This window comes from Scomber japonicus, chromosome 21, assembly GCF_027409825.1.
Source record: "Scomber japonicus isolate fScoJap1 chromosome 21, fScoJap1.pri, whole genome shotgun sequence".
Lineage (NCBI taxonomy): Eukaryota > Metazoa > Chordata > Actinopteri > Scombriformes > Scombridae > Scomber > Scomber japonicus.
In genome coordinates, this window is record NC_070598.1 from 26,944,954 (window position 1) to 26,964,854 (window position 19,901).

The window sequence follows — 19,901 nt, forward strand, 5'->3', positions numbered from 1 at the left end:
GGAAGATTTTTAAAGTTAAACAAGCCATTCCAAAGTCCAGTAGCTCTCTTTCTTTCCATCACTGCGGTAGGTTTACTGCAGGAGGCCACTTCAAAGCATAGCGCTACAGCTAGAGGAGCCGTCTACGGGTGAGTAGAAGGGACAAAAAGGCTTGCAAAATTAAAATGCGATTAAAAGAATTAAACACGTTATGGATTGCATTAATCTAATTGCGATTAACGCATTAACGCTGACAGCCCTAAAATAAAGTTAACATAATATTGTCAATTGAGACTGAGCATTGACATTTCCAAAACATTAGTAAAAAGAGGTGCTAGCAACAACAATAACAACTAAATTAATAATATAAAGTATCTCCTGGAAATATGGGGTCATGTGTAAATGGGAGCAGTGATTGATATTCAGGGAAATCTGTCCTGCCAATTTCCCACCTCAAGACCTAATAAAGTGAAAATGCCAGTAAGTACTGTCATAAATGAAAGTAGTAACATTGCAGGGAAGCGCACGTAAAGAGTTTCAATTGTGGACTACATCAAATTTCAACACTTTTCGTAAAGTGTTTTAAGTCTAGAAAAGCTCCACCCAAAAGAAACACTTTAAGTGTAAAATGCCCAATACATCAAAAGGCTTTGGACTTTGGTTAGTTTGAATTCATATCATTTACTATGTTTAATGCAAAAAAGTGTAGTAGATATACATGCTCATTGTATTCTTAATTAGTGTGTTAGCTGATTAATAATGTATAGGTGTTGGTTGTGTCTCATGCATGTACACTTGGCATTTCAAATGTCTCGCATAAAATCCAGATTCAGCAAACCTTGTTGTCTGTCACATAGTGATAGAAATTACTTACCCTTGCACTTTTGGTGGCCAGGTTACAAATCTACCTACAATCTTACTTTCTTAGGAAAGATGCATCACAATGGTGCATTATCAAATGGAACTAGAATCTTTGCATTTCCTAAAGAAAATGTGTGTGAGAGATACAAGCTGTTTGCCGCTGCTACTGCTACTGTGACAGTTGCAGCAATTTTATTATTTTTTTTGTAGCAATTGTTTTAAAATCTTGGAGCACCACCAACAGGCGAAATTGTATGAAATGGTTCTTGTTCAGCATACACTTCTGTACAAATTTCCTGCATTTGGTTACCATGGAATAAGAGATACAGCAATTAAGTAGCATGGTGGTTTTGCAAATGGCCACAATGTGGAGCTATTGGTGCCATGCTTCAATATGTCCTGCACATTCTAGTGTAGAAATTGTGTATCAAGTTTAATTTTAATAGACAACAGAATTGTAGGACTATCATATATCAAATATTACAGTAGCGCCACCAGTGGGTAGAGTTGTATAAAATGTGACTGTATGTACAACATTCCCAAGTTTGGTTGCAAATTCAATGCGGTCTTGAAGAGTTATGGCCCGCTAAGCGCATCAGGCCATGCCTACAAAAATAAATTTTATCTAGGTCCTCTAAATATGGGATGTACCAAGTTTGGTGAAGATTAGATGATAAATATCTACCAACAGAAATAAAAAATTAGTTTACTAACAAATTGTAAATGGTAGAAAACTTGTTCAGGTAGAAATAGGTGTGACCTCTATTAATCTAACCAGCATCATCCAAGAAACACACTGGAAATATTGTTTTCATAGGATTTAGAATTAATGTAAGGGCCTGAATAATCTTGTTTAATTTCCTGTTGTATATACCAAAATTTACATGATGAATATTTCTAAATACATTCGTACACAACCACATTCCTTGTGCTCCCTAGTCAGTCTGGCTATGTACCTGTTTTGTTTAATAATAATAATAAATAATGCAAGCACTTGATCTGCTAAATGGAAAAAGCCACTCCATCCTCACAAACACTGTAACATTGACCTACCAAGTGTCTCACTGTAAGTAGCCCTCCAGCCGATCCCATTAACAGTGGCATCTGTCCTAAAGACAATGAAGAGCTGGTTCGAAGAGGAGCGAAGATTAGGTGGGAGCACTGCACCACAGAATATTCCCAACAAAGGTGCTAAAGTGTCCTGCCCATCATACACAGCCACATAGTCATAGCGACAGGAAGAAGATGCCTCCAGGTGGAAGGTGTTAAACCTTTGCAAAGAGAAGAAGAACACAAAGGGCTGACACCAAACTGCATAAAGGACTCATAGTTGCAAATTACTGGAAGTACCCAAGTACGTCCACCAGATTGCAATGTAGCCACATGGAACATGTCCAGTACAATCTTGATCCAGACAAAGCCTGATTGAGACCAACAGGGAAGGCTTTCATTTTGTCAAAACGTTTCAGTTCTTATTTCATAAACACATTTTTTAAAAAGGGGTTTGTCATATAAAGGTAACAAACAAGGTTATATTAACTTAGATGTGATTATTTAACATAATATTTTAACACCTCTCCTGCCATCTTTTCTCTCTTTATTTCATTATCAGACCTCTCTAACCCACTTCTCATCTCAGTTTGAGACTGTTGCTCGAGGTTACATTAGCTGCTACAAACATAACAAGCCTGAGTCTCTGACCCAAATGTTAGCTGTCAAGTTGCATTCTGGGAACTGTAGGCATCAGTCTTTGACAAAATAATAAAAAAGACAATACTGCTCAATTACCTTCTAATCAGTGTTTTAGAAGTGAAATGAGTACTCATTTAATACCATTGTAGCTTGTAGTTTATGAATACTAGTGTGAAATGAGGAGTGTTAGATGCTATAGTGTGTTTGTTACTGTGTTGTTGTTTTTTTTCCTTTCTCTTGACAGGTATTGCCCTCCTCCTCCCTCAGATGATCACCACAGCTGTACCCCATTTTAATCAGTCCCAGTATAAAGGCTCCAGCTTCTCTATCTCTGTGTCATTAGGCTATTTGACACTGCAGTGGTTGTTACCTTGCGAGTGATTTGCAGTATCGTATCGGCTTCATTCTTTTAAGTGAAGTCCGTCCTTTGGTGTTTATTGAGCCTGAGTTTTTTTTTTGGTTTATTATTGTACTGATTTATTTTTGCCTTTGTACTTCAGCTGTCTCTTGGTTCTGTCATTGGTAGTACCAGTTGTTACTTCCCTCCTCCCTTAGATGCTTTAGGGTTGTAATAAGTAATTAAAGATGAATCATTTCAGTGATACATACAGTAATTAAGACCCAGATATATATATATATATATATGTATGTATATATATATGTGTGTGTATGTGTGTATATATATATATATATATGTGTATGTGTATGTGTATGTGTATGTATATATATATATATATATATATATATATTGATTAACTCAAAGGAAGTACTGTGATCCAAAACATTCAAATCACTTTGCTCAGTAATTGAAGAGGTATTTTTTCAATACACATTTAATCCCCACAGTCTATTCCTGTAATCGGCAGTCTATTCCAGTCAGTGCAGTCTTACTTGAGATCCACCACTCTTTCTGCTTGCACCATGATGTGATAGGTACAGTTCATGTTGTGGTGGTAGTTGGTCATGGAGAGTGCCGGACTGCTCACTGTACCTGCTGAACTGTTGAAGAACCCACCACATGCTGTAAATACACAAACATACAGACACATGCACACAGAGTATTAATACATGTACAATATATCTATATAAGTATTTGGGCTTATAAATATTTAGGCTTTGGCCTGTATCATGAAACAAGATGAACTAATCTCTCTGTGTGCACTGACTTCACTGACCAAAACTGGCCATCTTGGATAACAGGTTACAGGTATCTGTAAACTCTGGGTTTTCCAGCCACAAGCCCATAGATGTGAAAGTAGGTTGTTAATTACAAGCGACATCATCAGAACCATGAACACTTAATATGATATGATGACAATGACACCAAATACCTGCATAGTTCTGTTTCAGTGAAAGCAAAAAGGCATATAAGTGAAATGTAAATAACAAAATAACTATAAAACATAATATGTACCGAACTTGAAGATCAGCATGGATCTATAATAAAGATTTCCTTGGTTCTTTCTCGAAAATTTGACCTATTTTCTTCTTGCCACCATGTCCAGAGATGTTGGCTATCCATCTGTGACAACATCAGCCTGTCACTAAAATTGGCCATGTTCTTAAATATGCATAACTTCAAGCCTTAAAACAATTTAAACGGGTGATTGTATATAAACATAGCAACATAAAAACATAAATTACTAAGGAAATTAGTATTTGGTTGATTTCTTTGTTGTAACAATGCTTCTTGACAATAAACCTTATACCGTTGGAAAGCCTGTTTATTTGCCACATTTGTAAGGAACATGCATTTGTGGGAAGAGCAACAGAGCTGATCCAACCAGTGTTCAATGGGGTTTTTCAGGGCCCGGTAGTTTTGTAATGTATTTTGGTTGAGTTAGTTTTTTGTCTTGTCTACTTCCTGTTTTATTTTGGTATGTCTTGTCTTACTTCCTCCCCTCCTGTTTGCCTCCCTTCCCCTAATGTGTTACACCTGTGCCTCGTTATCCAGTGTATATATGTGGTGTGCTCTTTTCCTTCTGTGCCAGATCGTCTTGTTAGTTCCTTGTCAGAGTTCCAGCGTTATCTCAGTTTAGATTCTTAGTGTTATTGACCAGTTTTTGCCTTTTGGATTCCAAGTTTTTGCCTAGTGATTTTGGACTTCTGCCCTGTGATTTTGGACTTCCTGCTTGATAGGGTTGATGTCATGGCTACTGGCAGGCCATTCCACCCTCTCTGGAGGTAGTCTCTGATAAACCCTGCTATGTGGGGGTGAGCGTTGTCATCTTGGAGGATAGAGTTCGGTCCCAGACTGTGGAGATATGGGATTGCCACTGGTTGCAGAATCTCATCTCGATAACTCTCTGCATTAAGATTACCTCCAATGATGACAAGCCTTGTTTTTTTAGTGAGGGAGATGCCACCCCACACCACCACACTGCCTCCACCAATGAAAGACAGAAAAGATTTGCCACATTTTTTCCATTTGAAAGAGAAATAAACAGGCTTTCCAACAGTATAAAATGTATTGCCAAGAAGCATTGTTACAACAAAGAAATAATATAATAATGTTTAAATTCAATTCCATTTGAATTGGACTATGAATAACTTTGTGCTGCATTAAATTTGACTATTAATTTGTTTTTGTTTACTACAACTGATCTGTTTTTTGATGGTTTGATTTTGCTTATTGAGATGTAGAAATTGTTCCTCCTTCTCTTTACTTACGTATGGCTCTGTATTCTGCCATGAAGCCACTGTCTGTGATCACAGAGTCAGAGTAGAAGTGGAGTAACATGGGGCCAAAGGTAGAGAATGGACCTGGAATGCTGGTGCCACACAGAGTGGCAATAGGAGGGCCACTATTAGCCAGGTTGTAGATCTTCAGCCCATCATACAGACAGGTGGAGTGTGCTAGATGACAAAAACACAGGTTAGAGCCACATACTTGTCAAATAACCGAGTGTCAGTAATGAAATTACAAATGGCCTGATTTACTAAGATCTCAAATAAAGTGTACTAAATTGTGTGCACAGTGTTCGTTTCATTTGTGTGCTTTTTGCGGGTAATCTACTAAGAAGAACTGCATGAATGAAAACAGGTGCAACAGGCTGGAGACAGCAATATTTAAATGAAGGTTTTGCGTGTCTTAACATAGAGTTTGGATGAGCAGAAAGCTGCAAGCGCAAAATGAAATTTGATATGGTTCTAGTGGAAGAGATTAACAAATATATTGAGTTATAACAAAAACAAATATTACCAGAAAAACCGACATATGGGAGATTATTTGTGACATATGGGAGTCAATGTTGTTAGTAAAACCAAAATTATTCCACTCCAAAAATATAAACACAAGTGGAAAAAGTCCTGTGCGTCATTGTGCCTCCTTCTCCTCCTCTACACAGTGACAGCAGTCATTTGTGCACAGTGTGCAGCAGGTTAATACCTACAAAGCGTATTGCTGCCACACCAGAAAAAAAAGACGTAATAGTTTCTTGTTATAACATAAAACTTTTCAAGTAATAACGTGATAGTTTCTTGTTATAACGTAAACCTTTTCATGTAATAACGTGATAGTTTCTTGTTATAACATAAAACTTTTCACATTATAACATGATAGTTTGATGTTTCTGAAGGAAATACATGACTGTTAGAAAAGCCTTGTTTACAAACAGACCTACAATCCACTTTCTCTCTTCTCTTCTCTTCTCTTCTCTCAGCGCAGGGTACACTGTCAGCCAGCCCTGTGCTGACAGTGACAGGGCGCATCTCTTTGATCCGAACTGACACAGCAAGTTTGCTCATGCTTCGGGGTCGTTCAATAGAACAAATAAATATTGTTTTAATGTGTAACTATTGAAATGTTCACACAAGGGCTTTTATAAATTCCTACAGTGTTGCAGGTTAAAAGTTAATGACAGCGACTTGAAGTGAGGAGGAGCAACACATCTCCGGATTGTCAGTGCAGCGGTGTCGCTCACTTTTGCATGCATGTGATGCAAAACATTAAAAATAACGTAATTATAACAAAAAACAAAATGTGCCAAGGACACACGCCCCCCTTGCCGATTTAATCGTGTAGTGGCAATCTAGAGCAATGACAATCTACAACTTGAAATTTTGAGGCAATCGCACAGCCAATTGTTATAACATGAAACGTTTCATGTTATAATGTGATAAATTGGTCACAGTGTTTCCTCATTCCCACAATGTGAAACATTTATGTTATCATGTTATAACAAGTAACTATCACATAACGTGAAAAGTTACTATTACAAGTAACTATCACGTTATAACATGAAACATTTCACGTTATTACCTGATACTGATCCGTTTTTTTTTCTGGCATGGTAGCAATACGCTGCCGTAAATACCTGCCCTTCAAAGGTTTTATTTATAGACGCAGTTACCGTCAGCAAAATTACCTTTGAGTTTGGTAATTCACAATGTGTGTGTTAAATTACATATTTACATTTTCACCTCCCTGTATGTTGCACACTGGTGTTAAAATGCCCCATATTACATATTAATTATGGTAGACGTACTAAATGGACAGCGTACTATCTTGCACAGTTGAGACACGCAAGCCTGTGCCCTGTTAGTAGATCAGCTTGTACATTTTTGGCGGGTCATGTCAAGTTTTGCACACGTTTTTACATACCCAAAGTGTACAAAACCAACTTTTGGATTAATGTCCAAAAGTTTGATAGTGATTATCTTATATTTGTCCCTATCTTGCTAATGCTGTAACACTTGCCTTCTATCTGGAAGGTCTGAAAGGTGAGGACAACCAAAGTCTGTTCTCCAACATCTATGGTGTAGTTACAGTTGGAGTTGTCAGGGTAGTTGGCTGGGTAGTTTGGAGAAACCACACGGCCGCTGGGAGATGTGAAGTTTGCGCCGCACCCTGATGAGCAGATGACGTCAGATTTTCCATATAATTTGTTGGGACAAGCAACTTCATACATCACACCATCACTGAGGTGCCCATCATCAAGTTAAGACTGAGGCTGGCATTGAAAGATATTTGTTACTGTGATGAAAAAAATTGCTCAAGAAAAAAGGACACTTTTTTCACTCACAAAAGGATGCCTCCTGCAACAGAAAAGTCATTCTGACCATTAGATAATACATAAATTAACTACTACACCATACCACTGCATCTCAGATTCAAACGCTGCTACACTCAGTCAGTATGGTCCACTTTCTGCCTGATACTTACTGCTACTGAAGGATGCTGAGAAACCTCTGCCAGGGGCTTCCCTGGCCTGGAAGCGTGTTGTAATGAAATTGTACGGAGCAATGATGGGGCCTGGAGCCACTGTGCCACAGCCCGTCGACAGCAGAGCTTCAGTATTTTCTGTCTGACCTGACCACACCTGCAGGAAAATACATACTGATTATGAAATGAGTGTAAAATGAAAAGAATTGTAACTAATGTTTTTAACTAAATTATTGTATGTATGGTACCCTGATAGTTTAGTAGCCAACTATGTGAACCCGAAAATGCTGACTACACCAAAGTTTCATTGCAGAAATGTAAAGTATGGGTCCCCAGTATACAGAAACTGCTGGATGCTAATTTGCATATGTTGAGCAATTAGCACAATTAGCATTATTATCTTAATAGTCCATTTTGACAACAGATTTTAGAGGTTTTAGAGGATGCTGAATTCAATTTTGGCACTTTCAGATTTCAAAGAGGTAATTTTATTATATTATTTTGATTAATATAGGCAAATTTTGATTACTGTCAGGCATAATTTTAGGTTATTTTTATGGTAAACACAATAATCTTACATTTCAGAATCTTGAGTGCTCTTGTGAATGTTGATGCATTGTTTTCAGGGTGTAGTGAAGCTGAATCCCCTCCTGACACTTTTGAAGATTCAAAATTGCGTTTTGGATGAACAATGACTTTGTTACGACCCATACTCACTTAAAAAAGAAGTTTGAAGATATATGCTGTACACATCATAGGAATTTGCATACTGCCTGTTACAAACTCTGTTACATGCACTCACATACACACACTTTCTCTGCAGCAAAAGAACTCCGGCCGGGATTCAAAAAGGGGTCGGCTGTGTACGTGGCACGCGCTCTAACCACTCGACCACCTGTTTGCCTGCCCATTTGTATAGCCTTAATCCGACATAACTGTTGCTATTGTGTGTTATTAGCATAGCTATAGGACAGTTTATGGCTTAACATTGATTGACCTGTTAATTGATTCTTGTCATAGATTTAAAGAGAAGTGTCCTGTGCTTATTGCGTATTTGTTATTGTGATAAGTATGGAGTTTATTCCCTATCTTAATTCAAGAGCATATTAAATAGATTTGAGAGCAGTATTTATTGATTTCATGCTCAGATTTTGTGATATGTTCTCTCAAAACTCTGCTCTCGCACTCAAATTTGCTCTGCGCATGCTCGCACTGTGTCCTCGCACTCGGTTACAACGCTGCTCGCGCAGATTTTCTGCGTTCACACTCGAGTTCTTCCTCCCGCGCTCAGGGAACTTGTGCTCACAGATCTCTGCTCTGCTCTCGGATTTTTTGTGGATCAAAGCTGTCAACCAATAGAAGGCCAGCTAGTATTGACAAATCAGACTGTCCCTGTTTTTGTACGGGAACGTCTGGAGTGTCCTGTCAGAGAGAGTTTCAACTCCCACTTCCGGGAGAGCTTCGACCATGTACCAGGGGAGGCGGGGGACATTGAGTCCGAGTTGGCCATGTTCCGTGGGGGCTCGGGTGTGGGCTCTCCTATCTCTGGGGCGGAGGTCGCCGAGGTGGTCAAAAAGCTCCTCGGTGGGAGGGCCCCGGGGATGGATGAGATCCGCCCTGAGTTCCTCAAGGCCCTGGATGTTGTGGGGCTGTCATGGTTGACAAGAATCTGCAGCAGTTCCTCTGGATTGGCAGACTGGGGTGGTGATCCCTCTTTTTAAGAAGGGGGACCAGAGGGTGTGTTCCAACTACAGGGGAATCACACTCCTCAGCCTCCCTGGTAAGGTCTATTCGGGGGTCCTGGAGAGGAGGGTCCGTCGGATAGTCGAATCTCGGATTCAGGAGGAGCAGTGTGGTTTTCGTCCAGGCTGTGGAACTGTGGGACAGCTCTACACCCTCTGCAGGAGGATCCTTGAGGGTGCATGGGAGTTTGCCCAACCAGTCCACATGTGTTTTGTGGACTTGGAGAAGGCATTCGACCGTGTCCCTCAGGGAGTCCTGTGGGGGGTTCTCCGGGAATACGTGGGCCGTCCATTCCCTGTATGACCGGTGTCAGAGCTTGGTCCGCATTGCCGGTATTAAGTCGGACTTGTTTCCGGTGAGGGTTGGACTCCGCCAGGGCTGCCCTTTGTCACCGATCCTGTTCATAATTTTTATGGACAGGATTTCTAGGCACAGCGAGGGTGTGGAGGGGGTCCGGTTTGGTGATCTCAGGATTGGGTCACTACTTTTTGCAGATGATGTGGTCCTGTTAGCTTCATCAGACCGTGACCTCCAACTCTCACTGGATCGGTTTGCAGCCGAGTGTGAAGCGGCCGGGATGAGAATCAGCACCTCCAAATCCGAGGCCATGGTCCTCAACCGGAAAAGGGTGGAGTGCACTCTCCGGGTCGGGGATGAGATCCTGCCCTAAGTGGAGGAGTTCAAGTACCTCAGGGTCTTGTTCACGAGTGAGGGAAGGATGGACCGTGAGATCGACAGGCGGATTGGTGCTGCGTCTGCAGTAATGCGGACTCTGCACAGATCCGTCGTGGTGAAGAGATCTACCAGTCGATCTTCGTTCCTACCCTCACCTATGGTCATAAGCTTTGGGTAGTGACCGAAAGAACAAGATCGTGGGTACAAGCGGCCGAAATGAGCTTCCTCCGTAAGGTGGCTGGGCTCTCCCTTAGAGATAGGGTGAGAAGCTCTGTTATCCGGAGGGAGCTCGGAGTAGACCCGCTGCTCCTCCGCGTCGAGAGGAGCCAGATGAGGTGGCTCGGGCATCTAATTAGGATACCTTCCTGGTGAGGTGTTCAGGGCACGTCCCACCGGTAGGAGACCCCGGGGGAAGACCCAGGACACGCTGGAGAGACTATGTCTCTCGGCTGGCCTGGGAACGCCTCGGGATCCCCCAGGAAGAGCTGGACGAAGTGGCTGGGGAGAGGGAAGTCTGGGCTTCCCTGCTTAGGCTGCTGCCCTCGCGGCCCGACCCCGGATAAGCGAAAGAGGACGACAACGGTAACGGTAAATCCCCCAAGGATGAAACCCAACTGCCTTTTTTTTAAATTTGTTGGCATAGACGCCTTTATTTATCAGTAGACTGACAGGAAACATGGGAGAGAGAGGGGGGTGTGACATGCAGCAAAGGACCTCCAATCGGGATTCGAACCGGGGTCGGCTGCGTATATGGCATGCGCTCTAACCACTCGACCACCTGCGGCCAACTGATGAGCTTTTTAGATGATCTAATACTGCCTAAAATCTCACCTAAAGACAGGAGGACACTTGACACCACTTTAACACTGGCAGAAATCAGGGAAGCAATACACTCGATAAACAGTGGCAACTCCCCAGGCCCTGATGGGTATCCAGTTGAGTCCCATTATTGCTCGAAATGTTTAATTATTCATACCAACACAGCTCCCTACTGACCACTCTTATGCAAGCCTCTATTTCCCTCATTCATAAAAAAGGCAAGGACCCACTTAGCTGCGCGTCATACCGCCCCATCTTACTCCTTCCCGTTGACGTGAAAATACTCGCTAAAATCTTAGCATGTCGTTTGGAACCTGTCTTGCCTCTAATCATTTCTGAGGACCAGACAGGATTCATAAGACGGAGGCATTCATTTTCTCATATCATTCACACCCCATCTTCACCTACAGATCCGGAGGTTGTTATATCACTTGACGCTGAGAAGGCTTTCAACAGGGTGGAGTGGCCCTACCTTTTCTCCACCCTGGAACGGTTTGGTCTTAGTGTTCACTTTCTCTCCTGGATCAAGTTATTGTATGCCTACCCCAAGACTTCAGTATGCAAAAACATGCAACATTCTGACCCATTTCGTCTTTTCCGTGGTACACGCCAGGTTTGCCCGCTTCCCCCTGTTGTCTGCGCTTGCAGGAATCATGAGGCAGCGCCTTGAACATCATGTGCTGTTGTACGCTGATGACCTCCTCCTATATGTGAAGGACCCCCTAACGAGCATTTCCTCCTATTCTTTCACTTCTAAGCTCATTTGGTTTTCTCCGGGTACAAATTGATCATTTCCAAAAGTGAATTTCTTCCACTTGGACTTGCCACCCTCATCGATACTGTTCAGGACCGCTAGTGAGGGAATTAAATATCTTAGTATGAAATTAGTATGACAACATCAGGCCTTTTCATGGGAAAATATTAGCATTTTAGTTCAATAGCTTCTAGACTATGTGGCCTAATGTCTGAAAATCAGCTTCGGATCACATTGGCATGTCTGTTTTTACTGCCTTGGAATAATCAACTTTTATTTTGAAAACCGTAAGTTTGCTTGCTCCGTATCAGTGGACTACGTGCATTTGCCATGCATTCTGTAATACGGGCACACTTGAAATGTTGGTGCGGCTAACCCTAACCCTTGACCACGAAAAGATGAACAACGGCTCACATGACCGCAGTCATGGTAGCACGCTATTCTTCTCATCCGAATTGTGTTTGTTCTTGTCTCCTTCTTCTGTCACTTTACTGGCATGCTCTCCTACTCTTGCTTTGTCACAGCGTTGGTGGAGCAGTCTGTCAATCTCATGTGGTCCGACATGTCATTGGACTATAAGCTTAGTTCAGCAACCAATAGGCTGAAAAGGTTGACACCAAATCCCGCCTCCACTTTTCAGAGTTTCAAATATTTTTTACGGAGTTTCAAAACTTACTTTCAGAGTTCAGATCTGTTTTTCAGAGTTTCTGATTTTTTTTCAGAGTTTCAGATCTGTTTTTCAGTTTCGAATCTTTTTTCAGCATTTATGATTTTTTTCAGTTTCAAAACTTCTTTCAGAATTTCTAATATATTTTTCAGATCACCATTTACAAGATTTCAAAACTGGATAACAAAATTATACTGCAGGAGAACAGTGCCAAATTTGAAACTCTTGTGCCAAATTTGAAACAACCTTTCTGCATTTAACTTGGCAGGAGGAGGAATTATAATGTTGCACTAGATCTACCAGCATTGATCCCCCCTGATCCGTCAGCTTTAACAACATGACTGAGATGTGAGCGGTTATCAAGGCTTTAGATGAACAATATAATGGCTACGTGGTTTAATACGAGGTCCGTGGGTGGGTGGGTGGGTTGGGAGGGAGTTTATTAAGGGAATAGGGTTTGGGTAGTGTGTGTTTATGTTGTAAAAACAAAACACTGGATACTGACTGCATTAATGTGGTTGTACATTTCTGTCTGGATTCAATAAAAAAAAAAAAAAAAAAAAAAAAAATATATATATATATATATATATATGAAGTAATTAATGGCGTTCTTTGTTTTATGATTTACTGTTGAATAATTAAAATCTTTTGTCTTCCAAAAATCTAGAGATATGGAGAGGTGACATGAAAGAGGATATTCATTAAAGTAGCTGTATGTAACAAATATATTCCAAGTAATCATAAAATGGCCCTAAATATCACCAGACATTAAGGAATCATGTTAATTTCAAACACTGATTTCACTGACAGTAGTAGTCCAGCCAGAATATTCACATTTGAAAAGCTCAGTTGCAGCCCTCAAGTAATGTTTATGTTGTCATTCTGTGTTTTGGCCTGATACGCCACCCACCACCTATCTACCAATCACCAAGTCAGTAGTGTTTCAGCAGCCAGGTTGCCAGTTGCCACTGAGCTGCAGCTAGGAACATTGCAGATAATGTCTGATGTTACAAAACCAAAAAAACCTCATTATGACTCTCAAATACGTTGTGACAATTTGAGAAACAAAACAAGGGTATGTATAGGAGATGCCTTTGAAACAGGTTGGGATGTCTGACTGTGGGTCACTTCGCATTGTGTATGTTGCACTCGTCTCACGTGCGTGCAGGATCACGTCCAACAACTGGCAACCCGTGTGAAGTAGACTCTGGCAGGGAGGGGGCGAGGAGTAACAGCTCTCTCCAGTGTTTTGAACGTGGGCCACAGTTCCATTTCTAAACGCTTGGTGTCAGAGTTACATACTTCAACTTTAAAAGCAGATTGGGAAATGGCATATTTTAAGGCAGCAATTATGGAAGATTTTGTTTGAAAGGCTATCACTCTTCAAGCCAAATACTGCGTTCTAGGAATATACCCTGAATACTTTTATGTAAATCTGCAACAATTATGGAAGAGGATGGAAGTACTGTCCACAGGATTATATAAAAAGGAACTGGCAGCCAAGGGGAAACTGGTTTATAATGTAAAAAGTAAGGACAAGAACTATATCCACATATGGAGCCCTGATACGAAGTTTTTGGAAACTCATAATTTTAAACAATGTTTAACCACTTAACACACGCCCCTGTTTTTTTATGCTGTTAGCCTAAACAACATGCCCAAGTTGTGAGCAGCACAGATCCCACATAGTTTGAGACTCAGAGATGTGTCTGGTATCATTGGAAAGGGAACACTCTCAGGATTCTTGTAAAAGTGTCTATGTGATTCTGTGACTTACTGACAAAGAGTGGCAGAGGTTACAATGATGGGGTTGTTTACTCGCCCATAGGTTTGCCTTTACAATGACATGTGTACAGGCATTCAGGGACCTCTCAGCAGGATATAGACACAATGAGGCCACAGCCACATGTCTTGGCTTCATGCAGTCCAAATTTGGAGTCAAAAGACCAAAAGATGAATTTTTCAGAATTATTTTTCAACAGGTATGTCCATGCGTTTTCCTCTGGTCCTTTTTGGAGACTCCAAATGGACACTTGGTACCAAAGCTGTATAACCGCAATCAAACACCTATAACTTCACATCCCCTTTGCCTACAATCAAAATCTTGGTCTCTAATGAAAGCTGACGCCATATTATCATTATTATTATTATTACATATAACCATATTTTTTTGTTTGGCCATATCTATCTATCTATCTGTTTATTTTGGTATAAGTCATATGTTAAGTCGAAGAAGAACCAACCGTGTACCAAAATGCCGAGTGCGTAATGATATATGGTTCAACTCTTTTACGCACAGGGCGCACGCCGGTTACGCTTGGAGTTTGTTTATGGACAGCCAAACTTAATAGCTTAGTGTCATACACCGTTGGAAACCTCTGACTATTGGCTAAAAGGTTATCAACTTCATTTCACCAAATATTTCCATAGGCTAGAACAGCAGTCAATCAAAGCCATGTCGTCATTGTTGTCGGTCACATGTCCTCATTGGCTTTGGAGACATGTACTGCCTAATCCTAAACACCGATTGGCTTGTGTGTGGTGTCGTCAGAAGCAGGAGAGGCTCACGGTCGTAAACATCTAGTCACGTGTACTCTGAGATGGACGTGCAGGTCAGGAAATGACGTAAACGGACCGTATATGGTTTGTTATTTGTGTTATTACGTTACGTGTTGGACTAAATACATGGACATATTGAGGAAAGTATTTCGGTTTTATGGAAACAGATTTCATATTTCACAAGAATGGATATTTGGCGAGCTGTACAGAAAGTGCTGAGTCATAAGATGATCGTTGTGGATAAAGGGAAGACTTTGAAGGTATGTAGGCATTATAGCTTTTCTTACTTTGCTCAGGGGCTAGCCGAGCTAATCGCTAATACTATTACGGCAGTGAGCAACCATATAAGTCGTGAGTGGTCTTGAATGAATCAGGACAATCTAAGCTTTCCAACGATGTACGGCATGAATATATATGTTTAAGGGTTGGTGTTTAAAACATCCAGAAGAACTTGTGGCTACCTCCTAACATCCGTCCCGTTCCGTAGACGGAACAGCGTGCGTTAAGTGGTTAATTCTCTTTAGACTGTGCACTGCATTGTCAATTGTCATTTATTTTTGTTTATTTATTCATTTTAAATGTGCACAGGTGTCTGGGGTGTACAGTACATGTACACATATTTGCATTTGTATCATGTTAAATGTGGTCAAACTCAAAAAATAAATTAAAAATTAAAAATTGAAAAAATGTTGGCCTGAGTGATCAGTTTCAGTTTCTCATTTAACCCGCTGGGTGTGATCATCATAGAGTTAATGCAGTCTCCATTTCTTCTTCTTATTTAAATACACTGCACATCAAATAGAGCTACGTACTGATACCTTGACATAGCTGTTCTGACAGGTCCCGGTGCTGTCTGGAATCTCAAAATCACTGTTGACATTCATCTCCAGGTGAGTTCCCTCATGGGCAATGATCTGCCAGGAACATTCCACATTGGCTGGAAAATTCTGAGGATAGTTTGGAGACTTGATTGTTCCTGTGTCAGCATGGATCACCCCTCCACAGCCTGTGCAAAAATAGACATTTATAATTGCACCTATATAAATTTATATTTTTGTTTATAACTGCATTGTGTATATATATAAAATGATCACACAAATAATATGAATACTTTCTCATGTTACAAATGCGTGACTGGAGCCCTCCACTTTACCTTCACTTTTTGGCATTGGCAGGGATTCACATCTACAAAGTATTCCGTCAGAAAGAAAGTAATGTATACAGCACAGGAAACCTTTTTAGAAAGAGGGAGACTATCACCCCTCCCCACTCAAGCAGTTTTAGGCACATGATACAATTTCTAAATTAGAATCAAGTGATTTTTAATGGTAGACAGCTTCTTAAGGATTTCTCCCTCTGCAAAGACACTAGCTCCATGCCAACCACCAAGCCTGCTCTCCTAACCTGAGGTCCTTGATGCCACGGATAATCCAGGACTTCTTGTTCAGAAGGCAGTGTGCAGTTGGAACAAGAACAACACTGTCTATTTAAAAGTCCATGTAGTTCATTTTACTTTGTACGTGAGGCTTGTATTGGATGTGTTGGTAGACCGGGTCATTGTCAGATATTGCCAGCATGGGCAGGGCTTGGACACTGTATGCATCCTTTACTTTAGGAGGAGTTTTAAGAAACTACTTTCTCACATCTATAACATACTGTGTGCTAGCGCACCACGCATGTTGGGCTATGGGGCTGTTGGAGGGCACGCATACCTAGATGTCATCACACGCGTGCTTTTATTGGATGTTGCATGAATTGGTGAAATTACACTTCCTGTGCTCACTATGCGGAGCTAGAGAACAGCCACAAAGTAACACACACAGACACTAATCATAAGGGAATGCAGAGGAAAATCACAGCAGTCATGATAATGTGATAAAGGTGTGTAGTTTAACACAGGAAGATGCAAGGTATGCATGGATTTAGCTGCTTCAAAGTGTGTTTTGAGATGTAAACCATGTTTCTAATGATCTAGCAATTACGAAAGTTGCCCAAATGTTGTGGAAAAACTGTAGCAATTGGCCTTAGTGTAACTTGTAATAATGTATGTTATGTTTAGGGTGTTGTTTAAGGATGTTGTATGTAAATAAATGTAGTGGTGACAGACATAATGACATTAGTGTGGTGGCTTTGTAAGTTGTTAGTTGAAGTGTGGTCTACAAATATAATAATAATACAGCCAATAAACATGAACTAGAAACAGAAAACTGAGGCACCTTTTCCCCATCAGGTATCCTGAATCAATACAAGATTTCTTCACTGGATGGCACACTAGAGTGGAACACGTCTGTTAAAGTTACAGCAGCTTCTTGCTTACTAAACTTGACCAGTTTTTACAAGATGGCAGATTGTAGCATCACCAAGCTCTTATGTCAGATGTGTCAATTTCAGGTGTACCTACTTAAGTTTCTGGGAGTAATTAGTCAAGGAATGACGCATGTCTCTTATCAAGCACAAGAAGTTTGGGCTTCCTAGGATCATGTATGCTGAATTTTCATTTCATTTTTGCGAAAGATCAAAATTCACCGCCCTGCCAGTTATAGCTCCTATACGTTTTTGGTGCGTCTGGTAAAAGCGGCAAAAGTGACCAAATTTTGCACGCAAGCCAGACCTGGCAAAAAAAATTATATTTTCAATGATTTGTATTAATGGGCGTGGTAAAACGGCTATGCAGCGCCCCCTTGTCAAATGAATAAAATTGAGCCCCTTGCCACAGATCGACATCTAAATGAAATTCGGTACACATGTGCATCATGTCAAGATGCACCAAAAAGTCTCTTGGACCCATACCGTAACACCAACAGGAAGTCTGCCATTTTGAATCAAACCTGTTGATTTTGCTGCAGATTTTGGCATCATATTTGAGCGAACTAGTCCTAGGGATTTCATCCCACCAACTTCAAATTCGCACAGAATCATCTTAAGACATTGGAGATGAAAAGTTATCAAAAGCTTTTCCCCCCGTTATTCCTGGTTGCTGTGAAAACGCTGCAAATTTCAATGTCTCGCCATGAAATTTCAAACCCTCATAACTTGACTCCACATGGTCTGAGCTTTTCCAAATTTCATATGTTTGTTCAGTGTCCCGGTCTGAACACATGTACAGTCTCATATTTACTCTCACTCATAGCGCCACCTACTGGCGACAGGGAGTAACTTGCGTCATTCTTTCACTAATTACATAATTCCATAATCTTAAGTATTTACACCTGAAATTGACTCAGCTGAGACATAAGACCTTGGTGATGCTACATTTTGCAACTCATGACCCATCATCAAATACTGTTGCCATGACAACACATTTAACGCCATGCAATATGATTACAGTTTTCAGGGGCAAGAGAGTCACGAAACCTAACACACACGTCTGTAGTGGGTTCATTTAACATCCTATATACTTCAATGGGATGGGCGTAACTAAACGGCTCAATAGCGCCCCCTTGAATATTTAAAAATTGAAGCTCAGCCTTCCTAATTGACATAGAAGAATGAAATTCGATAGTATCATCTCCAGATGCACAAAAACGGCATTTGGTTTTCCCACAGGAAGTCGGCCATCTTGGGAAAAATGCTACATTTTGGTGGGTTTTTTATGGTAATTGCCAGGCCTCATATTTTAACGAACTACTACTAGGGATTTTATCCGACCAACTTCAAAATCGCTCAGAAACATCTTGAGACATTGGAGATGAAAAGTTTAAAAATCTTCCTGATTACTTATTCCTGTTGGGCGTGGCTGTGCGGACAATTTCGATCCTTCGCCATAAAGAAGGAAGTCCTAATAACTCCTACAGACATTGTCCCATCTACACCAAATTGATAACACATGTAGAGGGTCTCGCCCTGAACACATCTATGCATCAATACTGTGTCATATCCATAGTGCCACCTACTGGACACAGGAAGTCAGCCTCATATGACAAACATTATCCGATTTATATGAAATTTACAGGGTGTGTTCTCTACATCATACACTATAACTTGACATATAATTGGTGGGTGATCTCTAGTGCCACATAGTGGACACAGGCAGTTACACATAATGTTCAAGCCCAGGTGCCAAGAAGTCTACGTGCCCGCTGTGTCTGCCCTGCGACTGCAGCATGCAGCGTCATGCACATACGGCGCATTTCGCTATTTTGGGGCGGTGCGTGGGGAGCGAGGGCCCGATCACTGCTGCTTGCATCTTTAATTTGCTATTGTTTTTTGTGTGTGTCTATGTTGTTCTTGTCCCATCTTTCAGACCTTTCAGCTCTTTTTAAAATTTTTTTTTTATTAATTTCTTTTCATTACAGTCGGTTTGAACATTTTCACTTGCTTTGTATCCAGATTTTTTCTGCACAGTTAAAAAAAATAATACTAGAAGCTCTTCCCAATTCGTGAGAGAGAGAAGTATATCACATGTTAATCTCAGTAGTGTGAACTCACCCGAGGAATCGGCAAACCAGGAAGCCACAAAGCCTCCTCTGGAAACACTATGGTCAGCCAGGAATACTACAGAGAGCTTGTTGGATCCTGACTGGATGGTTCCTGGAGAGATGGTCCCACAATACTGACCAATAACAGGTGAGCCAGGGGATCCTCCATTGAAGATGGTGACAGAATCCCAGCCACATGTTGAGTGGGGCTCCAGGTTGAAGTAGCTGAAGGTTAGCTGCAAATACAACAGGGGACCAGAAGGAAAGTTTTATAACATATGCTGCTACTACGCAGTACATCCTGGGACAAAATCTGCAATATCTCAACATCTAAAATAAACCAGGACACTAAATCTTCCACTAGAACTCTTCATTGGCAAGCAGCTGAAAGTAGGTCATTCCACACCTGGAAATCTGTGTCAAGCTGAATCCTTACAGACTCTGATTTCACTGTTGCTTATTTAAAGTACTCAATATCATGCCATATGAAATCTGGGGCCCTATCTCGCATCCGGCGGCACACAACGCCTCGTGGGCACGACGCATGTGTCTTTGTTAGTTTCAGACCGA

General features: G+C 41.0%; 1 protein-coding gene across 1 annotated transcript in view; it reads right to left on the bottom strand.

Moving 5' to 3' along the window:
• cubn (cubilin (intrinsic factor-cobalamin receptor)) overlaps positions 1–19,901 on the bottom strand; it is a 148,828-nt gene that overhangs the window by 14,307 nt on the left and 114,620 nt on the right. Inside the window, exons 53-59 of the mRNA XM_053342033.1 lie at positions 19,342–19,567; positions 15,732–15,919; positions 7,697–7,853; positions 7,232–7,381; positions 5,203–5,388; positions 3,424–3,553; positions 1,894–2,111 (exon numbers count right to left, since the gene is read on the bottom strand). Coding sequence (XP_053198008.1) covers positions 1,894–2,111; positions 3,424–3,553; positions 5,203–5,388; positions 7,232–7,381; positions 7,697–7,853; positions 15,732–15,919; positions 19,342–19,567 — 1,255 coding nt within the window. The remainder of the gene's footprint in view (positions 1–1,893; positions 2,112–3,423; positions 3,554–5,202; positions 5,389–7,231; positions 7,382–7,696; positions 7,854–15,731; positions 15,920–19,341; positions 19,568–19,901) is intronic.